Source organism: Capsicum annuum, chromosome 2 (genome assembly GCF_002878395.1).
Source record: "Capsicum annuum cultivar UCD-10X-F1 chromosome 2, UCD10Xv1.1, whole genome shotgun sequence".
NCBI lineage: Eukaryota > Viridiplantae > Streptophyta > Magnoliopsida > Solanales > Solanaceae > Capsicum > Capsicum annuum.
The window spans coordinates 135726330-135753027 of record NC_061112.1 but is presented as its reverse complement, the minus strand read 5'-3'; the positions used below and the strand labels follow the sequence as shown (position 1 = coordinate 135753027).

The window sequence follows — 26698 nt, the reverse complement described above, 5'->3', positions numbered from 1 at the left end:
CACTTCTTTTAACTATAATAATTTCCTGACCCAATAAAAATCTTTCTTTTCTGTTCATCATTCTACTTTGAATATTTCATATATTAAACTGATTTTAGTGAGTACTATTTACAATTTACACCAAAGCAATGGACTAATTACTACAATTGTCCAAATCATATTTTACATCATAATAAATAAGCTTATTTTTCTCCTTCTGCATAATCTTGTATGCTTGATAGTAGTTTCTAGTAATATATAAAGCTAAATTCTCGAAAGGAAAAATAATTGTCCAGACATGAGCATGATTGGACATATTTAGTTTTAGGTATAATACATAAATATGACCTTAAACTTGACATCAGATTATAACACTGACCTTAAACTTTGACAGTGCACAAGTAGGCCCTTTAACTATACAAAATTTGAACAAATAAACACTCTGATTTTGCAACTTACATACGTGTACCTCACTTGCGCCTACATGGATTAGTCATCCACTCAGATGTTGCCACATAATAAAAAAAATACATTATAACTATAACCTTTAACTTTGTCAATGCACAAATAGACCCTTTAAACTGTACAAAAGCTGAAAAAAAAAACCCTTCAATTCCAACTCCGACGCGCTCAGTTGTGCGTGTACACACGCATTTTGCCACGTAGGATTGGAGTGTTTATTTGCTCAGGTTTTGTATGTTAGAGTGGGTAAAAGTCCCACATTAGTTGGGGAATGGACTAGTGGTTTGCTTATATGGACTTGGGTAATCTCACCTCTTGAGCTAGCTTTTGAGGTTGAGTTAGGCCCAAGGTCCATTCTTAACATTGTACACTATCAAAATTTAAGCTCAACGTTATAATTTGGTGTTAAGGTTAGAGTCATATTTATGTATTATGCCTTAGTTTTAAGATGGATTAACAACTCTCTCTCTTTTTTTTCTTTTGTAATTAAGTACTATAGTTACGGAGAGATAAAATCTACATACAACTTTATCAGTTTTGCAGACTCTACTTATCGGATTACACTGATTATATGATTGTTGTTGTATGCATGGAGGAAACTTAAACCCATTGGCTAGTAACATCAGAAGTTTGACTTGATTTCAGATTTAGTGCTAGACTGATGGAAAAGGCTACTGTTTCAAAGTCTTTTTGACTTTTTAAATTTGCCTCCAATAGTCTCTTGGTTAAAATAGTGGAATCCCTTGTGCTTACTCTTAGATTTATGGGAGTTACTAGGGTTTTAATGGTGTTGTTTACTTAAGTTGCCACTGCCCAATCAATCTTACCACCTGCATGCTTTCTTTTTCATACAGTCAATGCTAACTTATAATTTCGAGATGTATATATCAGGCTAAATATATACATGACGGCTCTTATATTTGTCGGCAAATTTTATTTAGACATTTGAATTTCATATGCCTTGTACCAGTTAGCACTAAACATACCATAAAGTAATTACGTTAAACACTTTCGATTCAAGATTTTGTGTATATAGATGAGTTAACTACTTGAAATATATCATCTTTTTTTAGGACATATATGTATTAGCCTAAATAAGTCATAAAACCTCACGCTTATCAATGTATAATTAAATGAAGGAAAATATTTTAAACAGTTAACTTATTTACATAATGAGCGGTGGAATTGTTTAATAAAAATATTTCATCATGTGTTCATATTTCAATTGGAACAAGCCGTGTAAATAAAATTTATTGAAAAATTTTAAGTGATTGTCAATGTATTCAGCCAATATATTGCTATCACTAGCTAGACCATGTTATTTATTTCATAGAGTTTTAATTTGCCCATTTATTAAATACATGCTAATAATAATTATTACGATTATTTGACTAAGTTACTTTTGATATCTCCTCGAAGCTCAAATTTAACTTTTGTCTCTTTCGTCTTTTTAAATAATTTATTGGAGCAAGGGAAACAAAGTTACAATATATATCAAGTACATTCATGCGAACTCAATAACTTTAATTAAACTGCAGAGCCTACATTAGGACCACATGAATAGGTGAAAAGAAAGTTCATGTATAGCTTCTTTGATTTCTCTGTAAAGGACAATATGACCAATTAATAGTGGTTCGAGAAAAAGAGTACGATGTATTTTTCGTTTGTTTTTGTTCGAGTACTAATGAGTTTTGATCTTATCTTGTCTATTATAGTTCTATTTTGATTTTATTTCATAATCATTAATGTAATTTGTACATATGGTAATTGATTGCGGCGAAATGAATTAAACTAGTTGTACTTGCAATAGGATATTCAGCTTCTTCTGCCACCTCGTTTTTAATTGATGGGATAAGAATAATAACTTTTGAATAAAATGAAAGATTAGTTATTTCATATAAAAAGTAGGATAAAGAATTTCATAAAATGCCCTTATCTATCCCACCGATCAAATGTCTCATTTGGATTTAGATAGATCAACTGAATACCATGCTTCTCTACCAGAGACTGGAGTAGAAGTTTTTGTTCTAATTTTTTTATGCTTAAAAAAGTTTTAGTAAATATTTGCAGTTGCCAAACTATTTCGACAATAAAAAAAAAGTATAATCAATGTAGATAAATAATACGATTAGGGGTTTATGCCCCTAAAATTTTAATGCCTCAAAAATTTTAATAGTAAATTTTGTGATTTCAATTTCCTTTGAAATAATAATGAAGATTGTGAAATATGTTTTAAAAAATTATCTAAAAAAATAATGAAAGAAAAAAATATCTAATTTTTATCAAAAATTTTGTAGGTCTTTGAATTAAACAACTCAAACTTCATTTAATAAATAAAGTTTAAACAATAACATCCAAGTTAATGTATTACAAACAAATGACTAATTAACGTCTTATGAACTAGAATTAATCCTTACTTTCATTAATAATCATATTAATATGGGAAGCTAAATGTTACGTGGCTAAATTATTACAATATTATTTTGTATGTATATCTATATATATTTAAGGCTTGAGGTTGATTTTAGACCACTAATTTTATTGAGACGTTTCTGTATATGATCAACCATGTCAAGAAATGGACCTTGGGCCTAACTCAACATCATGTCAAGAAATGGACGTTGGGCCTAACTCAACTTCAAAAGCTAGCTCAAGAGGAGAGGACTGTCCAAATCTATTTGAACAGATCACCAGTCCATTCCCCAACTAATGGTCTAACTAGAGTGTAGAGCGTGAGCTCAAACGGAAATGGACCTGGTTCTTATACCATGTAATAGATAAGGTATGGAGAATAACTTGATATCTCATTCGAAGAGGTATGCAATATAATACTTGTACATGAGGTGCTAGTTAAGGAAAGAAATACTCCTCCGTCTCATTTTAGTTGTCCACTTTTTCTTTTACATGCATATTAAAAAATCATAAATAAGAAGGTAGTTTACTAATTCATCCCTTAAGAAAGTAAAAGGTTCATTTCTCTGCTTCTTTCTTCTCCTCTTTTCTCTCTTGATCTTAAAGAACTAGTTGTACCTAGTTTAATTAATGATTTTTTTTTTTCGCTTTTCCAAATGGTAAGAGATATCAACATTAGAGTTCAACTTATTTGGATTCATGCATATAAGATTTATTTCCTACCAAATATTTTTAATATTTAAAGCTCGAAATAATCAAAGATTTATTTCCTACCAAATATTTTTAATATTTAAAGCTCGAAATAATCAAAGATTTATTTCCTACCAAATATTTTTAATATTTAAAGCTCAAAATAATCAAAGCATCTGATTAAGGAAGACACAATTATACTAACATACTTTGATGGTATATGACCAAAGTCTCGCAAACATAGATTCACTATATTGTAAGATGAAGTTTTTCGTATAATTTGACATGTAAAAGCCCTTATGAAAAGATTGATAAAACTCAAAATTGTTTTTACAAGTATAATAATAGTTTGTTTGATCAATTTTTTTTTTAAAAAGGTGTTTATTTTTTCTAGAAAATGCTTATTTTAATTTTTTTTAAAAAAGTGTTTATTTTTTCAAAAAAAAAATGCTTATTTTAAAAAATTGACGTGTTTAGACAAATTTTTGGTAAAAGATAAGTGTTTTTGGGTAGCAGAAGTTGTTTTTGGGAGTAGGAGGCTGAAAAAGTGACGTCTCCCCAAAATTACTTTTTAAAAGCATTTTTGAAAAAATATACTTAAAATTACTTTTAAAAACTTGATCAAACACTAAATGTTGCTCAAAAGTAATTTTTAAATTTATTGATCAAACACAAATTACTTCTCACTCAAACACATTTTTGAAAAGCACTTTTAAAAAGAACATTCTCACTATAAGCTAATAAGAATCATTCTCAATATAAGCTGATTTTAGAAGATTGGTCAAATATGAGCTAATAAGAAACATTCTCAATATAAGCTGATTTTAGAAGATTAGTCAAACAAGTTATAAATCAATAACTACCCTTCACTTCAATTTATTTAACTCTTATATCATAGATAGATTTTTATTTTTACTCATCCATTTTAACAAATCAAGAAAATTAATGTTACTTCTTTCTATACTATCCTTAGTAAATTACTACATAAAATAATAGTAATAGTCAAAGTAAAAGTTATAAAAACTTCATTGAAAAGATTACATTAGTAAAATATACTCCTACTTAAATTTTTTTTTTTTTTGAAGATCATGACAGGTCAACATGATCCAAATAATATCAAACATAGTTGATTATGTATGTGGTATTAAAAATATCAAATATTGCATAGAGCAACTTTAGTTCTTGTTGCCCCAAGGGGGTAGTTGAGTTGGTTTAAGGGGCACTTTCCATAGCGAAGGTCGCGGGTTCGATCCACCCCTAATACCTTCTCAATCGAGCTCGTCGCACGGGGTTTACCTAGTGCGGTTTACATCTCCTGTGTGATTTGCGAGCTATTGCACAGTGAGGGGTTTACCCAGTGCGTGCTCAGCCGAAGGGCAGAGAGTATAGCGGCTGTGGATTTTCCTAGAGTTTCCAATAAAAAACTTTAGTTCTTGTTGGACCCAAAAGAGTTGCCATCTCAATCAGTGATAACATATGGCTATTTTCAGTATCACACGTCAGCATGTGGCAAAAGTTTTCACCTTGGCAGTGGTAAAAGTTGTAGCTGCATAACCAAAAAGTCACAAGTTCAAGGCGAAAAAATGACCTTTTGCGAAAATGCAAGGTAACACGCCATACAATACATCCAATGTAGTTCGACCTTTTCATAAACCACAAACTTAGTGCATCCAACTACCCTTTACCATGCAAGTATCTTATCAGGAACAATCAAATAAGGGGAAAATGAAGTATATACAGCTATGTTTGTTGGATGAAGAAAATGGAACAATTGGAGGGTTCTAAAAATCTACTGTAAAAACAGAAAGTACATAAATTAGATGAGGAAATGGAACAACTGAAGGTTCAAATGCAAATGAACCAACATGTGACGCCCCAAAGTTTTGGGGCCTGTCACTCGCCAGGATTGTGCGTGCCAACTAGGCCGCAACCTTGTCAGCTATGCAGGCGGCATGTGCTGAGGGAATATGCTGAAGTCAAAGATGAGGCAAAGGGGCATAACATGAGGCAACAAGCATCTATATACGTTGCATGACATGTCCTAAGAGTGCCAATGTGATTTGGAGAGGGCTTGGTGTGAGCCCAAGGGGGCAGAGGCATGGTGAGGATCGTGTGCGGTGTTCGATGTCAGCGCCGTGCCATTTTGAGCTACAAGTGGAATCTAAGGATTCCGGTTTAGAGAGTTGATATTGATGGTACCTTATGTATTCTTACCAAATTTGGGGTCATTTGGAGTCCGTTTGGATAGGGGCTTGACTTGGCCGAAGTCCAGTGGCATTGTCGTAATTTGCTGATTGGTCCGAAGGCCATAACTCATTCCATGTGTATGGGAATGGGGTGAAACTTCATGGAGGTGTGAAGGAAGTCAAGAGAAAGGAGTAGGAACAAACGACACCCAATTTGATGGTCGGATGAATTATCTAAGCCCCAGTATGATTCTCGGGCAAAATGATATCTAGTGGCGGACATTGGGATTATTTATTTTAAGCATATATAAGGGGGGTATGAATGGTGACAGCCTACCAGCCTCCCCCGGGTGTGTCGACAGATGGCCACCCCAAGTGTGCTGCCTTGAGGGACAACCTCAAAGGCCTGCCTTGGCATGTCAAAGGAATGCGCAAGGTACTCATAGGGCTCGGGAACCCTATGGGCAACGCAAGGTCGGGTGGACTAGCGTTGGGCGTCGAAAAAGGCTAGAGGTTGGCTATATGAACCGACAAGCCCCGTGGGCTGTCTAAATGATGGAAGGATGCCTCCAAGCCGATAGAGCAATGGAGATACTCTCCCCAAGAGACTCGTGAGCTAACTTGTGAGCTTGGTCAAGGTTCAGCCAAGCGAGCAAGGGTCCGTTGGCCTAGACGCGCAGTTGTGGGGCGGCACTGTGCTACGAAAGCTGGATACAAGTTGCATGGGCTATGTTTGGCTATGCCATAAGACATGAGAGGGCATATCTAAGAAAGACGCTTGAGACAAAGGCCAAGGATTGAGGGTTGCCCTACTCGGGCGAAGCAAAGGCCAAGTGCACATGCATGAGGCGATGTCAAGCTTGAGGATAGAACTGTGCATGCGATGGCAATGCTCAGGCCAAGGCAAGGGACAAGTATGTCCGTAGCCACCCCCAGGAACGCATATGGATGAGATCTACGGATTAAAGGTGCGCCAGAAGAGTTGCTTATACGTTGGCTATGTCAGCCGACATGTTGAAGGAGCGGCACCAAAGGGGGCAAGCCTCTGAGGCGAGCTTCCCACAGGCACAGGATCGTGCTAAAGACCTGGGAAATGAGGAAGGCTGGCCTATAGTTGGGGGAACCATGGGCGCCGCACGGGCAAAATTGTGTGCCGCTGACACGTCGAAAAATGAGCCCGTGACAAACAGGACATACAATCTTACTCTAGGGAGGGAAAAGAGCTCTGTACCCTTAAATCTTAATCCAACATGAAATATAAAGAGTGTCTAGAATTTTGACCTTAAATCTATAGAAAAGAATATGAGTGTATTAACATGAAAGGGAAATTAAACTTCTCTTTCATATTTTGTAACAGAACAACATATTTTTAGATTAATAATATGCTTTAATAAATTATTGTGTCAACTGACAATTGCTTTGGTTAAGGGACAAAAACTGGAGCACCTCCATATATACACATGCTAAACAATGGCATGGTCTTTGATATTATGATTTCACTCTAACCATAAGGACTAGATGGACTTGTCTCTTGAATATCGTTCTTAACTCTTCATTTGCCTCCATGCCTATTCTCCTGCACAGAAATAACAGATATACAACGTAAAGCAACTTTTCCCAAGCTGATAAAATTCATGTTAACAGGCGCTTTGCTAAAGCAGAGATAAAAGGTAAATTGTAGATGGTTTCTATAAGCAACATGGCATTGTTCAGAGTCAAAACAAAACCACTATAAAGTGTTTTAGATTTGAAGACTGGGAAACAGAAACTACTACAGGTGGGGAACAGCCTTGTTCAATGTTCACACAGTAAATTACATAGAGAAAGTAACATCCAGGGTGAGGTTCAAGCACCTAGCATCAGCGCAGTCCAGTCTTTCTATATAGGACTGTGCATTAAATCTCATTTTTCGAGTTTAATGGACCATATACCGAAAAAAAAATTATGAACTAATCTTGTTCTTCACTTTTGGCCCAGATATTAAACAGAGAAATCATTCATGAGCTATTTCATGTTCTTTTAGTACCGTAATAAAAAGGTTAGTAGGATTGTTACCCTATTTTGGAACCATTCTTTCCTACGAGAATCTTGCGTTGGCTTATCTTGTGTGTGATCAAATGCTGTTCAATCCTTAGGGAACCATCACGCAACTCCTTCCAGTCCATCAGGCGATGGTCTATGCCATACGGGATTTCCTAAATAAACAAATTAGCATGTCATCCTCATGCTTATCAACTGCATTTATTTATTTACAAAAGATAGACTTGGTCCCATGCTGGTTTAGGAAAGCATATCCTCAAAGGGCACAAACAAGACAATCGAATACCTGATGTATGTAATGTAGCAACTTCTCCCTGACCACTTCCAGTGAAATATTCTTCATAACTTCTTCACTCATGACAAATGGATCTTCATCCCATGGTCTTTTCACTGCCTAAGCATAACAACACGGTATACCAGTTAAGAACTTAACTTGGTAGATAGATGACAAAACTAAGCATCCAGTTTTTTTGTCAATAAAAGGGGATGAGTGAATACAGAGAGGTCAAAGCAAAAAAATATATTAACTAAAAGAACCCACTTAACTTAACACGTCTAATGACATATGTGAGAAACAACAAATCAACCCATCCCTATGCACTATCGTTAGAGAGTAGTGTCTGCAGTTAATAGGGAGAAAAGGGGGTGCTGCAAGTGTATCTGACTGCCAATGATAACTGTCAAGAAAATCAACTGAAGTTCGGCATCATTTAGCAGTCGTCCAAAAAAAGGTAGTTATGGTATGACTTAAACATAACATGCAGACGGGTAAAAATACCACACATACACACATACAGAGAGAGAGAGAGAGAGATGCCTGCTCCATCAAGTATTTTGTTAGATCTTTCACTCCAGCTCCCTTTAGTCCTGATATCGTAAAGCACCTACAAAGGAGAAATCCAGAATGCAAACACCATAATGTGAATTAATCTCAACTAAATCAAATAAGTGATTGTACAATACCACAATACGAAAAGTAAAAGATTACCTCTCATATCCGGGAAGGTCTTTGAATTCCTCAGCGACTTTCAACAAGTCTTTCTTTTTCTCGATTAGGTCAACTTTATTGATACATAATAAATGTTTCTGGTTTGGATTAGCCTCAGAACCCATTCTCTCAATCAACCTCACCACTCTGGAATCAGGCCTATATATTTGTAGAGTAGAACGTTACAAACATCTTTTCAGAAAATTAGACTAAAGAAATCATGCATGCAAAAATTCTGATGAATCTACTTAAGTTTCATTTCTATGTGCGCTCCACTCCTCTCTAAATATGGTTTTTTTGACAAGTTCGCTACATTTTAAACATGGAAACCTACATATCTTCACTGCACAGAGCTACTGAAGATGATCCAGGCCTACGTTGCTCGGACTCTTCAAAAATACAGCTGGATGTGTGTCGGATCCTCCAAAAGCTTTGCATTTTTCGAAGAGTCTACTAAGGTGCGACAACATTTTTGGAGGGTCCACGCAACATAGATACAGTCATAACAAATTCCAAAGCCTTTTTTTTGAGTTAAAGGACCCAGAACTTTACTTGGAGCTCTGCTTATACATATACGAAGATATGAATACCTCACATTTCCCACGTAGAAACCTAAAGTGCATAACATCGTAACCCTAGATTGGAGTTTTCCAATTAAAAATCATTTTTAAAATATAAAAGGAAAAGAAGAATTGCATAGCCATAAATGGCATTCAACTTCAAAAATTAGTGACAGTCATTTGAAAATAACACATCAACTTCGATTACATAGAAGAAAGTAAACCTACTCTATCTGCCACATATTCTACAAATAAATAATCAACATAGGAAGTCCACACATTTCTTAATAATGATCTTTGCCATCCTGGAAGGTCCTCGTGTTACTATCTCAAGTAGAAGCTTGCTCTATCAAGGTGAGAAATTTATCAAGGGTTAACACACATGGAACCATGTTTTTTAAATTTTAAAAACAAAAAAGAAGCTTACCCTTGAACAAAAATAAAAATATCAGTATGTCAAAATGGACCCAGAAGTCAAATTTGACAGGAATTGATCGCACCATGAGATTACTTCACATATCATCTTGATCCTAAAGACGAATCTAAAATAAATAAACCTCAACAAGCAATATAAAGAACTTTATCCATGTAAAATTTCACTTCAATGTTGGGTCACCTGACCTTCACAAAGCTTACAATGATAAAATTCACTTCAGAATTGGTTCATTGATCCTCAAAAAGCCTAACTTGACAAAAGATTTGGTATGAAGGAAGAGTTTCCTTCCATCAGCCATGGAAAATATGGGTGTCACCTCATTGATATATTTCAAGCTGATCTTCTCCTCTGGAACTCTAACCGCGGGCCTATGAAGCAATTATACAGCTCTCTACCTCAAAGAAAAATCCAAAGAAATATTATCCATACCGTTACCTTTTCACTTTAACAATCAAAAATGGAGTTGCTCAATTAGTTTATTTAATTTTAGATTTTTAAACGGTAGTATGCGGGCCAACTTGCAAGCACTCTCAACTAATTTACCAGTTATCTGCTACCTCAACCAGCCCAGTAAAAGTATCAGGTCACTATCCCAACTAAAAGATCACCCAGACTACTACTAGAGTTGTTAATATTTGTTGGGATTTGACCCCTGGTATAGCAGGGTCTTTCTCCGTTTATTTAGACCACTAAACCATACACTTAGGGTGCATGTAGAATTGTTCAAGCATTTTAATTATATGAATGGCATTTGTAAACCTCAACCATCCCTTGAAATTTCCTGTCTCAGCGAGAAATCTCTAAAAGTGGTACTCCATCAATATATACTCCTTTCTATACCATTTTTACGTAACACATTTTCCCTTTTAGTTTGTCCCAAAATGGTTGACATATTACCATATTTAGAAACAATTTAATTTTAAAATTTTCAGTTTACCCTTAATGACATGATTTTAGAGCCAAACAAATGTTTGGCATATTTTAGACCACATGTTTGGAAAACCTTTTTTACTTAAACTTGTATCCGGTCAAACACCGTCACATAAAATGGGACAGAGTATATGTTTAATTTTGTAGAGGTAAATCCTTTTGAACAATTTAAGGACCAGTTTGTCCATAAATTTCCCAAGTAGTTTTGGGGAAAAAACTTGGCAAATAGTGTTTGGCCATATAATTTGTCATTATCTGGCAAATAATCCAAATTCCCAAATACTAGAAAATACTAGTATTTGGGCCAAATTCCATATTTTTTTTAACTTTTAATAGTGATATATGTTTCTCAAATACTACGGCCAAACACGTGGTGAAGCTTCACCCAAATCTTCAGTCAAAAATGACTTGCCAAAAATATTTGGGAATCTATGGCCGAATGCTAGCTAAGAAATGCTTTTAGATGGAAATCCGCAATAAAAATCTTTGCATGCAACTTCAAAATGCCAATTTTGACCAGTACTCAATGATTTTTTCTTCATTAATAAATATCTTATTTACAGAGCAAAGAATTCAAGAGGACAAAAGCCTGTCATGTCACAGAAAATGTTCGTCATCATCAAGAAATTCTACTCCCTCCACCCTATATACGTGACAAAATTTAGTAATGCACCAAATTTAAAATGTTACTATGATTTGTACCTCGTATTGGTGTTGGTGAATGCAGTTCTATCCAGAGGACTGTTTGGTTTATACTTGATAACGAAAAGTGATTGAAAAATGACATGGGCTAGTGTACCAATCAGAGAGGTATCCAACCCAAAGATACAAATAAGTTCCCACAGGCTTAGGGTAAGAGCAAGTATTGAATAGAATCTCCATTTCACCAAGGAAATGGAGAACAAAATCTACCTTCTTCTGTGAATTCAGCCTAAGGATGAAAATCTGAAAACTAGACAAACATATCCAGATTAAACAGCTAAAACACATTTTACCATATTTTCTTTTTTATTGTATCAGTATCCTATATATCACAAGTAATTATAGATAACAGTTTTGCATATATCATGGGATGGATCATATAGTTATTGCAATATATAAAGAAAATGCACTTTTGGAGTCGAGGCAACACAAAAACTAACTTGGTAAGATGTCTATGAGCATCAAATATGACAATGAGTACATCATATAGATCAATAGACCTCCATGCGCTTTCAATACGTGCCTTCATGTCCTTGTGTGGAAATCCACTTTTCTTTAGCATAAGCCCAGGAGTATCAAAGAAACACTGCATAAAGAACCCATTAGATATATAGCAGATCTGCTCTCCATACATTTTAGACACACAAAGTATATTTCATTCTGCAAGATTAGCTCACAAGGTTTGACATTTTTCGCTTGTAGTCATGCCTTGCAGGATTCCCTTCAAATAAATAGAGGTTGTTCAAAAAGGAAAAATAAAGAAAAAGTTCAGGCGATAAGATGTTTGATGTGAGAGTACATAATCCCCTTTACAAAAAGAATGATGACTGAAATCAAAGTAGTGCTAGCTTAATCAAATGAAGGATGTTTGTGAATCCTAAGAAAGCGAGGTTGTAATCCTAATACAAGAAAACTGTTTCTGATCAGTTAGTTGACCAATTTTATGTATCAATACTTAATCTTACCCTCTATACTAGTTAAGTCACAACACTATATGTTTGTCGCATTAGTGACAACACTTTATCCACAATAATAGTTAAATCAAAAAATCGTTTTTAAAGAATCAACTTATGTGTGAATTGCTCAGAAAATAGAAATGTCTGGAAGGTCAAATTTCCGGTTCCTGGTAATCATTTCTTTTGTTTTATTTAAATGTTTCTTAAATTGTTATTTGTTTTATAAAATATGGGAAGTCAAAATCTTTAAACAGCACATTTTTTACTTCTATCATATTGTAATTATTGAGGATGAAATTTGCTGTTTTGTGAGCAATTCAGAAATAGTTCAGTTGCTTCAATGTGACAACAAAAAGTAGTTTTGTGACTTGATTATGTAGTGGGCAAAATATGAGTACATATTGGTCATGTTGAAGATTAGAATACAATTTAGCAAAAAGATGCAGCTCAAGCAATAAAAGACTGATGAGAATGAAATGGAGGTCAACAATCCTAAAAGGGAAGGAACTGAAACCTAGTAATTTTAAGGCCACTCACAATTTGTGTTTTTCCTTTAGTCATCACACCTAAGACTTCATGAGTAGTGGTATTCGTCTTCCGTGATACAGCAGAAACTTTGGTCCCAGCCTACAGAAACATAAAAAGGTCAGACCATCGCCATATACTTAAAGACTATTGCAGGGATTAGTTGCCAATAATAACATTTTCTTTGGAATAAAATAAGAGTTGTTACATTTCATAGTGTATACCCTATGGACAATATAACAGCAACACATAACTGCATTCCAATCTCAGACTCATTGAGGATAGGGTAGAGAAGGGACAAATTGTTTGTCAAAATTTATATTTAGCAAGATACCAGCTAAAGATACTCAAGCATATCACTGTCCTAATAAGAATTAACCACTAATATTGAAAACTTAGTCATCACTATATTAATATAATAACAATAACAGCTACAAAACATGAAAATTTATCAAGAGCTGTGAACCATGTACTTGAAATTTTAATTGTTTGTTCAAAATTTCATACTTAGAAACAAAAGAAACTAAAAGTACTTAGGCTTATCATTGTCTTAATTACCAGTAACCACCAATATCCGCATTCAACTGGAACATTTAATGGCTTTTTCTAGCTTTGGTTGGTTTCTTTCTTCTTTGAGTTAGCTTGGCTCTCCGTTGAAATCGAGAAAGCAAGATAAGAGCTCTACGATTGCATCTTCATCTTATATTTGAGGGCAGTGGGTCCAATCAATTTGAAGGGAACTGTTCCACCAGACTATCTGGAGGAGAATTGGATTTGCCAATTTCTAACCTTCATCTCTCCGGTATTTCATCCATTTTTAGCTAATACTGGAAATTCGTCATCGTCATGAGCAGTGACGGAGCTAGGATTTTCACTAAGGGGTTCAAAATATGAAGAAGTACCACATGCATAAACCTATAAACCGAAGGAGGACCAACATCTACTATATACACAACAACAACATACCCATTATAATCCCACAAAGTGGAGTCTGTCGAGGGTAGCGCTTCTGCAGACCTTACCTCTACCTCATGTAGAGTACATCTACTATATACACATAAAACAAACATAATTTTTCCCATGTATAGACAGTGTAATTCTCCACCGAAGGGTATTCAAATGACTACCAATAACCAACAACAATAATAAAGCATACAAATTTATTGAGAAGACATAACCAACCAACCAACCATGTAATTAGTCAATGAAGATTTGCCAGCATTAGGAGCTCCAATAATTCCAACACTCAATGACATTTGATCTTCTTCCTTCACCACTTCATCTTCTTTATCTTCATCCCCCTCTTCATCGGCCCGCTCCGTCGCAGCTTCTAGAAGAGTCCTCGCCAACAAAGCAGTTTTCCTTCTCTTCTCCTCTTCTTTAATCAAAATCCTAGAGCTCTTAACCTTTGAAGGGTCTTCACCAAACACTTTCTCTTTCACTCTTTCTCTATATTTCTCATCCCAAGTGGAGCTTCTTACACTGTTCTCTTCTGAAGTAACATCATCGTACTGCGAACTGTCGAAGACTGAGGATGACGTGTCATCTTCTTCGGAGGTTGTGGGGTGGTCTTGTTGAGTTTGTGCCGAGTAAAATCGAAGGAAAATGGTTGAGTTGAAATGGGTTTTGCTGTGATTTGAAGAGAGTGATGAGTTCAATGTCCTTAAAATTCTTAAAGCTTTCATATCAAGAATTCAAGAATATTTCAACTTTGAGCTTGATGCAAAAACTTGAAATGGAATAAATTATGCAGATTTCAAGAACCCAGAATTTGCTTTTATGGTGAGGGTGTTAGAACTGTTAATTGGACAAAATGGGTTTTGAGGGTTTTAGGATAAATGGGGATTTGTTTGCCATTTTGAAAACTGTTTGGAATTTGGGCTCATGAGTATTGGGACTGTACATGGGTCACTAGTCAAGTTTAGAAATGGCCTTTAATGGGTTGGTTTGATACTTTGTCCTCAATTAGAAAAGTTTGACCAAAATGGCCTTTAGCCTTTATAACGACTGGTCTCGATTTGTTGGCTGTTGAGCAAATTTTGCTCATAAGACGATATTGAGAATCTGTTAAGATAATGAATATACATAATTGACTATAAGATAACACAGACTTACATGCAAAAGTTAGAACCTTTTTCATCAGATTTATGTTCTTAGTACATGGTTCATTTGATATAAGTTCTAACTTTTGTCCATAAAGCAAACGTTAAAGACACTTCACGTTAATGAACTTATTTAATTGATCATAAGTTCTGCCTTATAGGTGAACTGCAAACATTATTAAGCGCGACAAAAATTCAAGACCAAATATTTGGGGGACAAATTCAAGACTGGATATTTAAAGGATAAAAATTCAAGACCGGACACTTTGGAGACACTAGACGTACCGAACACTTTGGTACACTAGACGTAATTTGGCTAAAGTAGAAGCCCAACACTGGACTATGTTAAGATTCCTATTTTGTCTATGTCGAACATATATATCGCAATGGCTCCAATTAATACTGGCAAGCTTGTGCACTCATCTGTGAAAGCTGAAGCTTTCTGAGAATGGAGAACTTAACTAGACAAACCTCAAGTGAAATGGAACACGTCCATAGATTCTAAAAAAAATGCAAGATTGGAAAATAAACTGACCAAATTAACAATGAATAGCTAACTTCATCCTTCATTTACAACAAACTCATACACTATCTACGTAAGCAAGTACTTAGAATAAACCTCATCAATAACATTCTACAAAAGACAGGAAGATACTTTTTCCTCTTTTTCTTCCCTTGTCCTAACTTAGAAATATTGTACATTTGAGAGATGCTTCCATTTCCTAACTACGTAGATACAATGAGAATGGTGCACCCTTGCACCTGCAAAAGTAACCAGGCAAGCCATCACAGCAAAACGATGCTCTAAGCATCCTACGGCATTTGCCTTCAGCAAATTTGTCAAATATTTGTGCCTCTTCAAAGTCCATAATGGGGGTCTTGGTTCTTCAATTCTCACTGTCTCAAAAATCTTCGTCTATCTTTAGCATCATCCTTGCAAATATCATACGCATATATCACTTTTAAGGGGATTGAGACACAAGCTCATGAGGTGCTGATTACATCATTGATGTGCAGAATGTCGGGCCTTGGGTGGAACATATAAAGTATCACCACACTCGATTGGTGTATAGCTAAGTGGATTCCATCTATCAAACACGATACGGCCACCTCGCCCCATCCTTCCGCGAAAGCTAAATGTGTGTGCAGGTAGGCCATTTGGTGTTGGAGAACCTGGAGGTATGATGCCTGCAGCTGACAATTTGGCTGGGTCCAGAGGTTTCGTGAACAGCAGAGGTGGCTCATTTGGATCCTACATACCCAATTTATGCAGTCTCGTCTTTCAGTTTATTATCAACAAATGGATTAAGTTAAAGTAGCTTTCAACTCACATGCAGAGTAATATGAACACAACATATAAAAACATGTGTGATAAAGTAGAAACAACTTTAGGGAGCAAGTAAGCACCAATTTATGGAGCCATCCATGTGGAACGTGTCTTCGCTTGAACTCTCGCTTCATGATTCTAGGAGAAGCAGTTACCAGCTTCGTGTCGGGGAACACTATGTTTTGTGTTATATGCCGACCATGCGGATGGCTAATAAAAGGATCATCAGGGTCGATGAATTCATCCTCACTTGAACCAGCCTTACTTGGGAAGGAAGGAAATTCAGGCAGAGTTAAGGTATCCTCAAAAAGCTCAGTTTCATTCTGGAATATAAGAAAATTACATTTATTAATTCAAGTAACATTCACAATGAATAACCTAAAAACATAAAGCCCTGAGTAGAATAACCAGTTACATTTGGTACTTTGGAAAAGGTCAGATGATATCGTAATATCACTAACCAGGATATACATAAGGAAAATGTGCACCCACATTTAAGTTTTCTATTGCAGTAAGCTATTCCCAATCCAATCTACTAGTTTTTCCTCTCTTTTTTTCCCCAAAAAAATACTTTCACTCTATTCCACAAACCAACTTCTAATAGGCAGCTGTATTTCTTTTCAGCACAGCAGTTAGAAATTACTCCGGAGCTGCATGTAAGATTCTAGTAATACCTTAATTCGCCGATCTTAAAACGCAATCATAATAAAATAGAAAGCAGATACTCAGTCTGTTTCCGGTAGAGACACAATAAGAGAGAAAACAGAAATTATTGAATGATACTCCCATTACTGCTGGTAAGTATCAATTATCATAGGGTAAAAATCGTGAAAAAACAAAGATAGACTAGATAGTAACCCTCCCCACATACCTTGTGTTTCATCTGAAGTCTCTGGAGACTAATCTCACTCTCAACAACCTCTCGCTTCTTCTCCTCCCTCTGCACACAATAAGATCAGGGAAATGACTGTCGACTGTGCAGATCATAAGGAATCAATTTGTATGGGTCTGTAACTTGTTTGTGAAGTCCAGTATCCATTCATTCCCACAATTGACACAATGCACCAAAATAACATATACACATATTAGTAGTTGTTAAGAAATACAAACCTTGATGAGAGCCTCAAGAATGAACTTTGCCTGGTCAAGGTTGCGCCTAACCTGGATAATGTGAGATAATTTAAGTAAATTTCCTATGGGAAAAGGAACAAAAATCAAACATAGCATCAACTCGTCTATAGCCAACGAAGCTTTACTAATGCAGTCTATCCCGCTCGTCATGTATACAGGCTATGGCCCCACAGAAAAATCATAGGAACACAGCTGTTTGTTTCTTAGATCATTATCGTTAGGTATTTAACTACCATCATCCATTAATGGGAAAAGAGAAATGAAGTACAACATTTGCAATAATTTGGCATTGTTTCAGCAATTCATGCAGAATCTAATGCAATGTAGTTAGATCGGAATGAAAGGAAATGATGGGTGGTATAATCTGATGGCAAAGAAACTTATGATTCTGGGTGCAGCTGGACTGGGATGACGACAAGCAAGATACACGGAACTGTCAAGATAGACAATCATAAGTAGAGGGTATTTCGATTAAGAGGATAGATCAGGAAATAAGAGTTAAATTCGTCCTTGGGTTCACCTGGCGAAGCTTTTCAAATGACAGTGCGTTGTTTTCCCTCCTTTGCATCTGTTAAAGAAAAACAGAAGCCGCAAATTCTCCATTAACACAAACAAAATTCCATGAGAATTAAATTGTCAACCAGAAATTTTACACAACAAAATTGGGACAGCATAGAATGGCATACCCTTCTTGTATGAAGTCTGTGGGCCTTCTCCCTTGGCCTAAATACATTATACGGATTTGTGTCGTTAACTGGTGGAGGCGGCTGAAAACATGAAAGCAATGACCAGTAATCAGCAAATACAGTCATATAAAACTAAAAGAACATCAAATCTTCATTATGCAATAATACAGACACGATTTGCACAATTTTTCATTAGGTATGGAGAAAATATAGCACTCAATGATCACTCAAGGACCAAGGCAGGATTTAAATATTATTGCTGAAAGTACCAGTCAAACATGGCCGCAGATCCGAAGGAGTTATAGTGCACAGAATAAAGATGCAGACAAGACAGTTCACTCAACAATCTTCCACATAATCAATTGATGAGGATAACTAAGGAATGAGATTGTGTCAACTACTATATAGCAACTGATAAGATAATGGAAATTGGGCGTAACTCCACCTAAAAGATAGCTCAAGAGATAAGGATTGCCCAAAGATTATATAAGGAGACAAATTGCCTCCTATCCACGGATGTAGGACAATTCAACACCCCTCGCACACCCAAGGTCTGCCAACTGGACATTGGACAAGTTAATATGGGGGCCCAAAATCAGGTGAAACAAGAATTGGGTGGGCTTGGCTAGATACCATGTTGAAGTGTGACTATCTCATCCAAAGCTTTAAGATGAGATAGTCACGCACTTCAACATAGTAGCAGAGCAAGCTAAGTCCTGGATTCAAGTTTCACCGCCACCCAAAATCAAAAAGAATTTCCACGTGCTTGACCCATAAAAAAGAATCAAGCTTGCACGTGAGAGGGCGTGTTGAAGACACAATTAAATAAATAACAGTGTTGGTGCAATACTAATCCAAAATCACCCAACTTAGTTTACAAATTCAGAAAGTTGAACTGACCTGCAAACGCCGAAGAGCAGGCTTCTGCAACCGCTCCCGCTAACAACAAAGAAACAGAGGTTCTCAATAAAAAGAGAAGGATGCATGAGGATTCATCTTTAAAGACCACATATAAATGGACTATTAATTCTGAGAAGAAGCAAACACCAAATGCCTGTAATCAAGCATTTGGAGCTTTCATGTTGAATATTATACATAAATATCAATCAGTGTGATCCTGAATTTCCAAGTAAAATCTAAGTATAACATACAAGTTGGAAGATAAGTTGTCATGGTTTACTCCACATAAACACTTGCTGACAGGAAGCAGGATGCTTTTAACACTTTCTCAAATCGATTTACTATTTATCTTTATCATCTGTGGAAAAAATACACCTATTCAAACCTATGTAGCACACATGATGGGATGTTCATAACAAATCCTCAAACTATTCCCAATTTAAGAAAATAAAAAAATATTCAGAATACAGCGCAAAAGGACGAGGTCTCAAGGGATAAATGAAAAGGTCAGATTCTTTATGACTACAAATCCATCAATGTGGTCTTCTATCAAAATCAGCAATTCCACGTCTTTCAATAAGTTCCATATCAGAAGTCACATCTGTTAAAAACCATCAAACCAAGATGAGGGAAGTGAGGTTGAGGTGGTTCAGTCATGTGATGCAAAGGAGCACAGATGCCCTAGTGCGGAGGTGTGAGAGGTTTGGCTAGGGATGGTTTCAAGCGAGATAGAGGTAGACCGAAGAAATATTGGAGGGAGGTGATTCGACATGACATGGAGCAACTTCAGCTTACTGAGGACATGACCCTGGATAGGATGTTGTGGAGGAGGCAAATTAGAGTAGAAGGTTAGTCAGAGTTAGGAGGTTGTATGTTTTGGGTATATACCTGAAGTATCTTGCTTTGGATATTATTGACAGTGTTATTTTCCACTGTATCTTGTTTTATTGTTATTCCTTATCTTATCTTAGATTGCTTTATTTTATTCTTATCTTATCTTGCTTTAGATTGTTTTATTGTTTTATTTTGAGCCGGGGGTTTATCGGAAACAGCCTTTCTATCTCACTTTGAGGTAGTGGTATGGACTGCGTACACTTACCCTCCCCAGAACCCACTTGGTGGGAATATACTGGGTATGTTGTTGTTGTTGTTGTTGTTGCTACAGTTAGGCTTTACAGCACCTATAGATGGATGCTGCTAATAGTAAGAGATGACCTCAGACCTTACAAGAAAAGTAATTTGAAAGAGAATAAAAGGCTTATTATGTAGAATATGATCTCTGTGAATATATCAGAATCATGAAAGCAAATTTACAGATTCTGGTGCCCCCGAACAAACAAGTAGGTCCCAAGTTCCAACTTTACTTGTTGAATGTCTCAAAATGGAACAGCATTAACAGTGTGTGCGCCATATTTTCTTTTGACAAACGTGTGTTCACCAAATTAAACAACCATAAGTGGTGAGAATTGAGAAATACATACCTTATCCTTCCAGTAATTATAAATAGACTGGAATACTCCATATTTAATAGATAAAGATTGCAAGGCCTGAATTTAAAACCATAAAAAGGTAAGCAAAAGATGAATAAGTAGGAAAACTAGACTTCACTACATTCAGAGAAGAAAATAATCTCAGAAAGTAAAAAAATCATAACAGCTAAGAATAGGGATATCCAAAAAGAAGAAAGATGTACGAAGATCATGTACAAGTTATGTTGTTGAAACTGAAGAAATGAACACAGCTTCCAATGTCAGCAACAAACATAAAGAATCCATATTATTTTTAATTGCAGAACTTGAGCATTTTCAGTGAATATCGATTACTGAACATCTAGGAAGTTTTTTCTATTTCTACTGCACGGGTAAAGAAATACCAGAGCATGAAGCATGCAAGTATTTTGATTTAAAGGTCAATATCATTGGTCAGAACTCACCAGATCTGCAGTACCAAAAAGTTTTAACAAATAGGAGATAACATTTTTAATCACATTGGAGGAGACTGATCACTGATCAGCATGTTTCGACTACAATGATCAAATGCAATCAAAGGGTACAGCTTACCACAATGATCCCAGCTTTCTTAAGTTGAAACTAATAAGTTTAATTTGCACAGGCCGTTAATGCAGAATTTGAAACGTGGTTTCTTTTTAGACAAAAAATATTGATTCTCATAAATTTGACAAGAAACAACAACATACCCAGTGTAATCCCACAAGCGGGGTCTGGGAGGGTGGTGTATAAGCATCTTTACCTCTACCTTGTGAAGGTAGAGAGGAAATTTAAGAAGAAACAAAACAAAAATCAGAAAAGAGTCTATGTAGCTGTTACACATAAGAAACCAAACTCTTTGAACTCGTTAAAATCCTCCTTTGATGTCAAAAAATCCTGCTACGTCTCTAACAATTTCAGTAAGTACCCAATGAAAATTGCGTCCTAAGGCCCATCATTTTTAGCCTTTAGGTAGCTTGCATCAGTCTTGCAAATTAGTATAGGAGTTAGCTAAAATCGTGAAAATGAATTCTCCAGTAGGTCCAAATATTAGTTAGCCAAAATCGTGAACATGAATTTTCCGGTAGGTCCAAATATAAGTTATAAATAACGCATATGGAGTTCTTATGAGAGCAAACAATATCAAAAATTGCAAACTAGACTCTTTAAATATCAACGCAACACGAAAGACAAAGTCAAATCTGCAAAATCAACAGACTAACAAGAAGAGCTAGTTTTTACCTCAACAGCAGCATCAAAACTTAGAAGCACAGGAACTGGCGAGCCAAGTGTATTTGCTATAACTCCTGCTCTTTCTCGGGCCTTGTGATCTAAAACTTCTAGTTTGTACAAAATCGTCTCCAACCTGTATCAGGAAACAAAAGTGATTCGTTGCCTATGAGTATGATCAATAAACAAAATTCAAGTCTTGAATTAGGCATATTGTATTCATTATCACAAAGAAAGAGCACATTGTACTGAAAGGAAAAGAACAGAATGAAATGCATAGAGCATAGACAAATTACACTCAGCATCAGAAACCTGAAGCCAAATACCGAATAAATATAAAATAATTAAAGGTACTGAAAGTAGCTTGAGGAAAACAGGAAAAAGGAGTGCAAGTGAGTCGGATAGCAACAAACATGGTAGCTCTATGAAGAAAACTCGGGTCCAGTACGTAGCTTACAGTGTGGGAATGATATATTAGAATGAAAGTAAGGGGTTGTCTGGTTTATAGATTGGAATAACCATCCGGGGAAAATACACTGATCATTTTATCTTGCATTTGGTTGAACTTTTGAATCAGGGATTAGCAAATCCAGGGTTATACCACAATTCTAGCATTATTTTTCTACCACATTCAATGTGGAAAAAATCCCGGGATAAAACACCAAAATGATTAAGATGCCCTTCTCCAAAACTCTCTCCCAAAGTCCTGACGAAAAAAGTTGAGGTTCAAATTGAAAAAGTTTCTTTTTTGGGATAACCATGGTGGCCGGGCCAGCTTTCGTGCACCTCAACTAAATCCACAAGATACCTGTCACCTCCCACCAGCAACAAATTGCATAAATATCATGTAACTCTGTCCACCAAGGCTAGGACAAATAGGAAGACTCACCTACTTATTTTTTGTCTCTGTTGGGGTTTGAGCCTAAGACCTTAGGTTCTCAACCCACTTCATTGACCAGTAGGCCACACCACCACCAAAACAACAACAACAAACCCAGTGTATTCCCACAAAGTGGGGTCTAGGGAGGGTAAAATGTACTCAGTCCATACCGCTACCTCCGAAGAAGTAGAGAGGCTGTTTCCGATAGACCCCCGGCTCAGGATAGAGAATAGTACACAAAGTCGTAGTGACACATGAAGATGGATGACATAACAGAAATAAGGAATAAGAAATAATAAAATAGATATTAGAGAAATATGCAATAAGAGAAATAAGAGCAATTCGAAATAAGAAATAGACACCCACCTTGTAGTAACATACACTCACAGACCAAAGACACCCACCACACCCAAACTCTCTTGACTAGAGGCTCCTACTTATGGACATAGTCCTAGGATTACTAACCCGGCTACACATGAGCTCTCCTAACACCTTGCTACAACCCACACACTCACACTAGCCTTCTACCCTCATCCGTGACCTCCACACCTTCCTATCTAGGGTCATGTCCTCAGTAAGTTGTAGCTGCTCCATGTCAAGTCTAATCACCTCCCTCCAGTATTTCTTCGGCCTACCTCTACTCTTCCTAAAGCCATCCAAAGCTAGCCTCTCACATCTACGAACTGGGACATCCGTGCCCCTCCTCATCACATGCCCAAACCATCTCAGCCTTCCTTCTCGCACCTTGTCCTCCACCGAAGCCACTCTCATCTTCTCCCTGATAGTCTCATTCCGAACTCTATCCCCTCTAGTAAGTCCACACATCCAACGCAATATTCTCATTTCCGCCACCTTCAATCTTTGAACGTGGGAGTTCTTGACTGGCCAATACTCCGCTCCATACAGAATGGCCGGACGGACAGCCACTCTGTAGAATTTGCCTTTAAGCTTAAGGGGCACCTTCTTATCACACAACATTCCCGAGGCGAGCCTCCACTTCATCCAACCTTCTCCAATACGTTTAGAGACATCCTCATCAATCTCGTCATTCCCCTGAATCATAGACCCAAGTTACTTAAAACTATCCCTCTTACAAACATCCTGGGAATCCAACCTCACCACCACTTCATCCTCCTGACTTGAGTCACTAAACTTGCATTCCATATATTCCGTCTTGGACCTACTCAACCTGAACCCCTAAGATTCAAGGGTTTGCCTCCAAACCTCCAATTTTTCATTGACACCCTCCCGCGTCTCATCAATCAGCACTACATCATCCGCAAATAACATACAACAAGGCACCTTACCTTGAATACTCCGCGTCAACACGTCCATCACCAGCGTCAGTAGGCCACACCATTGGGTGCAAAATTAAAAGTAAAAGTTTATCCCAATTTATCTAGTTCAAAACCAAACATATGTATTGTATTATACCCCGATATCCCATTTTTACTTAAAAGAACTAAACATCTACTAAAAAAAGCATATCCACTAAATAATACCATCATTATTTAATCCCTACATAATAATCCATGTATAACTTGTTTACCAACCAAACGAACCCTAAGTGTATATACTACTAGGATGAAAGATAATGTCAAAGAACTATTGTAACTTCAGCACAAAGGAAGTTGAATCTTCCATGTGGCAACCAACACGTCACAACAGGACTAATGGAAATGAATTTTAAAAGAAGAGACCCTCTTCAGGAAGCACCATAATTTGAGCTTATCCTTCACTTGGTGGTTTTCGATCGCTATAAGTATGGATTGACCTAGATACTTTATGGTTTGGCTAATTAGCTAAATGTATAGCTTAAAGGGTGGTGCTATGACTACAGAATGGCTTCTGTCCACTTTATCCTCTCTTCCTTATACCTGGAATATTTGGTCAACTAAGCTCTCTGGTGCATTGGGCCATAGTGTGATAAGTGCTAATGCAATACAGTTATGATGTATATTCCAAAGAAAACATCCATTACCCTAAGGTAGATTTTAGCGTCTTGTTCTTCTGTTCTTCCAACTACTTCTCACAAGCACCAGATTTAATTACTCTCTGGGTGAAGCAAACGTATCCAACTTAAAGTGGCATGAGGAATGACAAGCTTAAACATAGCAAACTTCGCACTCAATTGAAAAATAAAAAATTAAGAATGAACCAACCATAAGGAAGAAACAGAGAGCAAATGTGTCAAAGAAAGCTGTCTATGCGTGTATGTGTTAAATGTAACACAGCAGGTACACAGAAGCATGTTTAAGATTTTTACTTTTCAGCTGCAAGAACTTTTCTCTCTCTGTTGAACTCTAGAAGCCAATCCTCATCCTCATTGTCAAGATCATACTCAACAAATTCTCCGATCTCAGCCCGAGCTACAGTAAATTTAAATATATTTCAGGAGTCACTTCTCAAATGAAAATACAAACATTACCTCGGTACACTTCACATACCTCCTCTAGCATGAATATATGATGTTGGCTGAGCAAAAGTGCGTGAATAATCCCTTTCATATGTATCCACAACTACATACTCAGGAGTGGGTATTTCAGGAGCCAACTTCTTGCTAGAAGTTTGGGGTACCTAAAGAATAAATTATTGTCCAACATAATAAGCTTAGATATAGATATAATTTACCAGCACAACAATGCCGAAATTCTCATTCCTAATGTGTGTCATGATTAAGATCAGGTACAGTATAAAAATTTTGATGGTCTAACTTTCAAAGACAATTTAGGAAAGTTAACTTGAAACAAGGAGATTAAAACATAAAATGTTAGTAAGATTTAGTTATACAGAATGCTACCTCCATCTTTCTTACATTCCATTGTAGTATGTATCGAGAAGAATGCCTCTTCTTTTTTTGGAAACTCTTTAATATCAACTTCTCGCATGGCATGCTTAAGATCACAAGATTAAATGACATTTTGGTACATTCTACATATCTTTATTTTTAAGTCCACAAGATTTAAAAGTTTTCTTTACTTCCTTGAACTTCGTGCCTAGTCAAAACTAGGCAAACAAATTGAAACGGAGGGAGTATACAATTAAGAACAATTCGCGCATACAAAATTAACATACAGACACTCCATGCAATGCAATATAGCATACAGCTACAAGGATTAAGCTAAAAAAACCTCATTTTCTGTAGCTTCAACAGTGAGACGAAGGATAAGGTTTCGTGTATTAGTCTGGGAATCATCATCCTCAAAATCCTTAATAGATTTTAAAATTGGCAACTTCTTGTGAATGTCAAGAGGCCGCGGTCTAAATGAGAGTCTACTCATTATCAACTCAGCTCATTCCCCTCACAAAATTCACTATTTTCTACTCTTCTCAACTTTCAGCTCAGCTAGGAAACTCCCACACTGCATTAAAAACACACACACAAAATTAAGCAAAACAAAGCAAGCTACAAACTCATCAATTTTGAGCGAAATAAACACTGCGAGTTCATTTTAGGGTCCGACTCGCCCGAGTTATCCGGGTCGACCCAGTGACCCGTTTCGATGAGAACAATATAACGGTCGATTTTCCTTTACCTGTTTTCCACTGGGTGAAAGATTTTCGTTTTCCGGTGTGAGTGGTTTACCGGCGGGGATGTCGGAGGTTTTTGTAGCGGTGATTGGCCGGAGAAGAATGGAGAGTTGGTTAATGCCGGGGGGTTAGGGCAATTTAAATGGGGGTTAGGTTATTGAGAAGAGAGGGAATTTGGGAGTTGTTCGGGTCAACCCGGAGATAGAAACCCGACCTCAACCTGTATATATATATTCGGGCAAAAATAAATGTATGCGTTCGTGTGTTTGGTCCAAATGTACATTTATTATAGTAGAACCAATCAACCAATGGGAGTTATCACAGAATTCTAGATTAGTTCGAATTGTTTTTTTCTGTTTTTGTCCTGGATCATAGCATTTTTAGTCCCTAAAGGAGTTGTAAACTTTAATCTCTCATCCTTTTATGGCTTAGCATATTGACTTTTTGATCAATTAGAATATTCGCATGTGCATTTGATCCAATTTTCTACATGTGCTATTATAAGATAAATAATATTATCGTTAAATATGAAATAATTTTGCATAAATGACATACTTA

The 26698-nt window shown here is 36.4% G+C and overlaps 2 protein-coding genes across 2 annotated transcripts; both read right to left on the bottom strand.

Moving 5' to 3' along the window:
* Positions 1 to 6962: 6962 nt before the first annotated feature.
* On the bottom strand, positions 6963 to 14837 carry LOC107859685 (GTP-binding protein ERG). The gene is made up of 8 exons (XM_016704769.2): positions 14057 to 14837; positions 12879 to 12968; positions 11826 to 11971; positions 8758 to 8916; positions 8587 to 8653; positions 8056 to 8163; positions 7785 to 7924; positions 6963 to 7305 (listed from the first exon to the last, which is right to left on the bottom strand). The coding sequence occupies exons 1-8, from the start codon at positions 14549 to 14551 to the stop codon at positions 7218 to 7220; spliced, it is 1293 nt and encodes a 430-aa protein (XP_016560255.1). The 5' UTR covers positions 14552 to 14837; the 3' UTR covers positions 6963 to 7217.
* A 649-nt stretch (positions 14838 to 15486) lies between these two features.
* LOC107859684 (enhancer of polycomb-like protein 1) lies at positions 15487 to 26493 on the bottom strand. Its single transcript, XM_016704768.2, has 13 exons — positions 26146 to 26493; positions 25741 to 25971; positions 25057 to 25186; positions 24876 to 24978; positions 21742 to 21865; positions 20494 to 20559; positions 19013 to 19051; positions 18113 to 18193; positions 17947 to 17994; positions 17406 to 17456; positions 17167 to 17235; positions 16376 to 16618; positions 15487 to 16220 (listed from the first exon to the last, which is right to left on the bottom strand). The coding sequence occupies exons 2-13, from the start codon at positions 25888 to 25890 to the stop codon at positions 15972 to 15974; spliced, it is 1353 nt and encodes a 450-aa protein (XP_016560254.1). The 5' UTR covers positions 25891 to 25971; positions 26146 to 26493; the 3' UTR covers positions 15487 to 15971.
* Between the last annotated feature and the right edge of the window lie 205 nt (positions 26494 to 26698).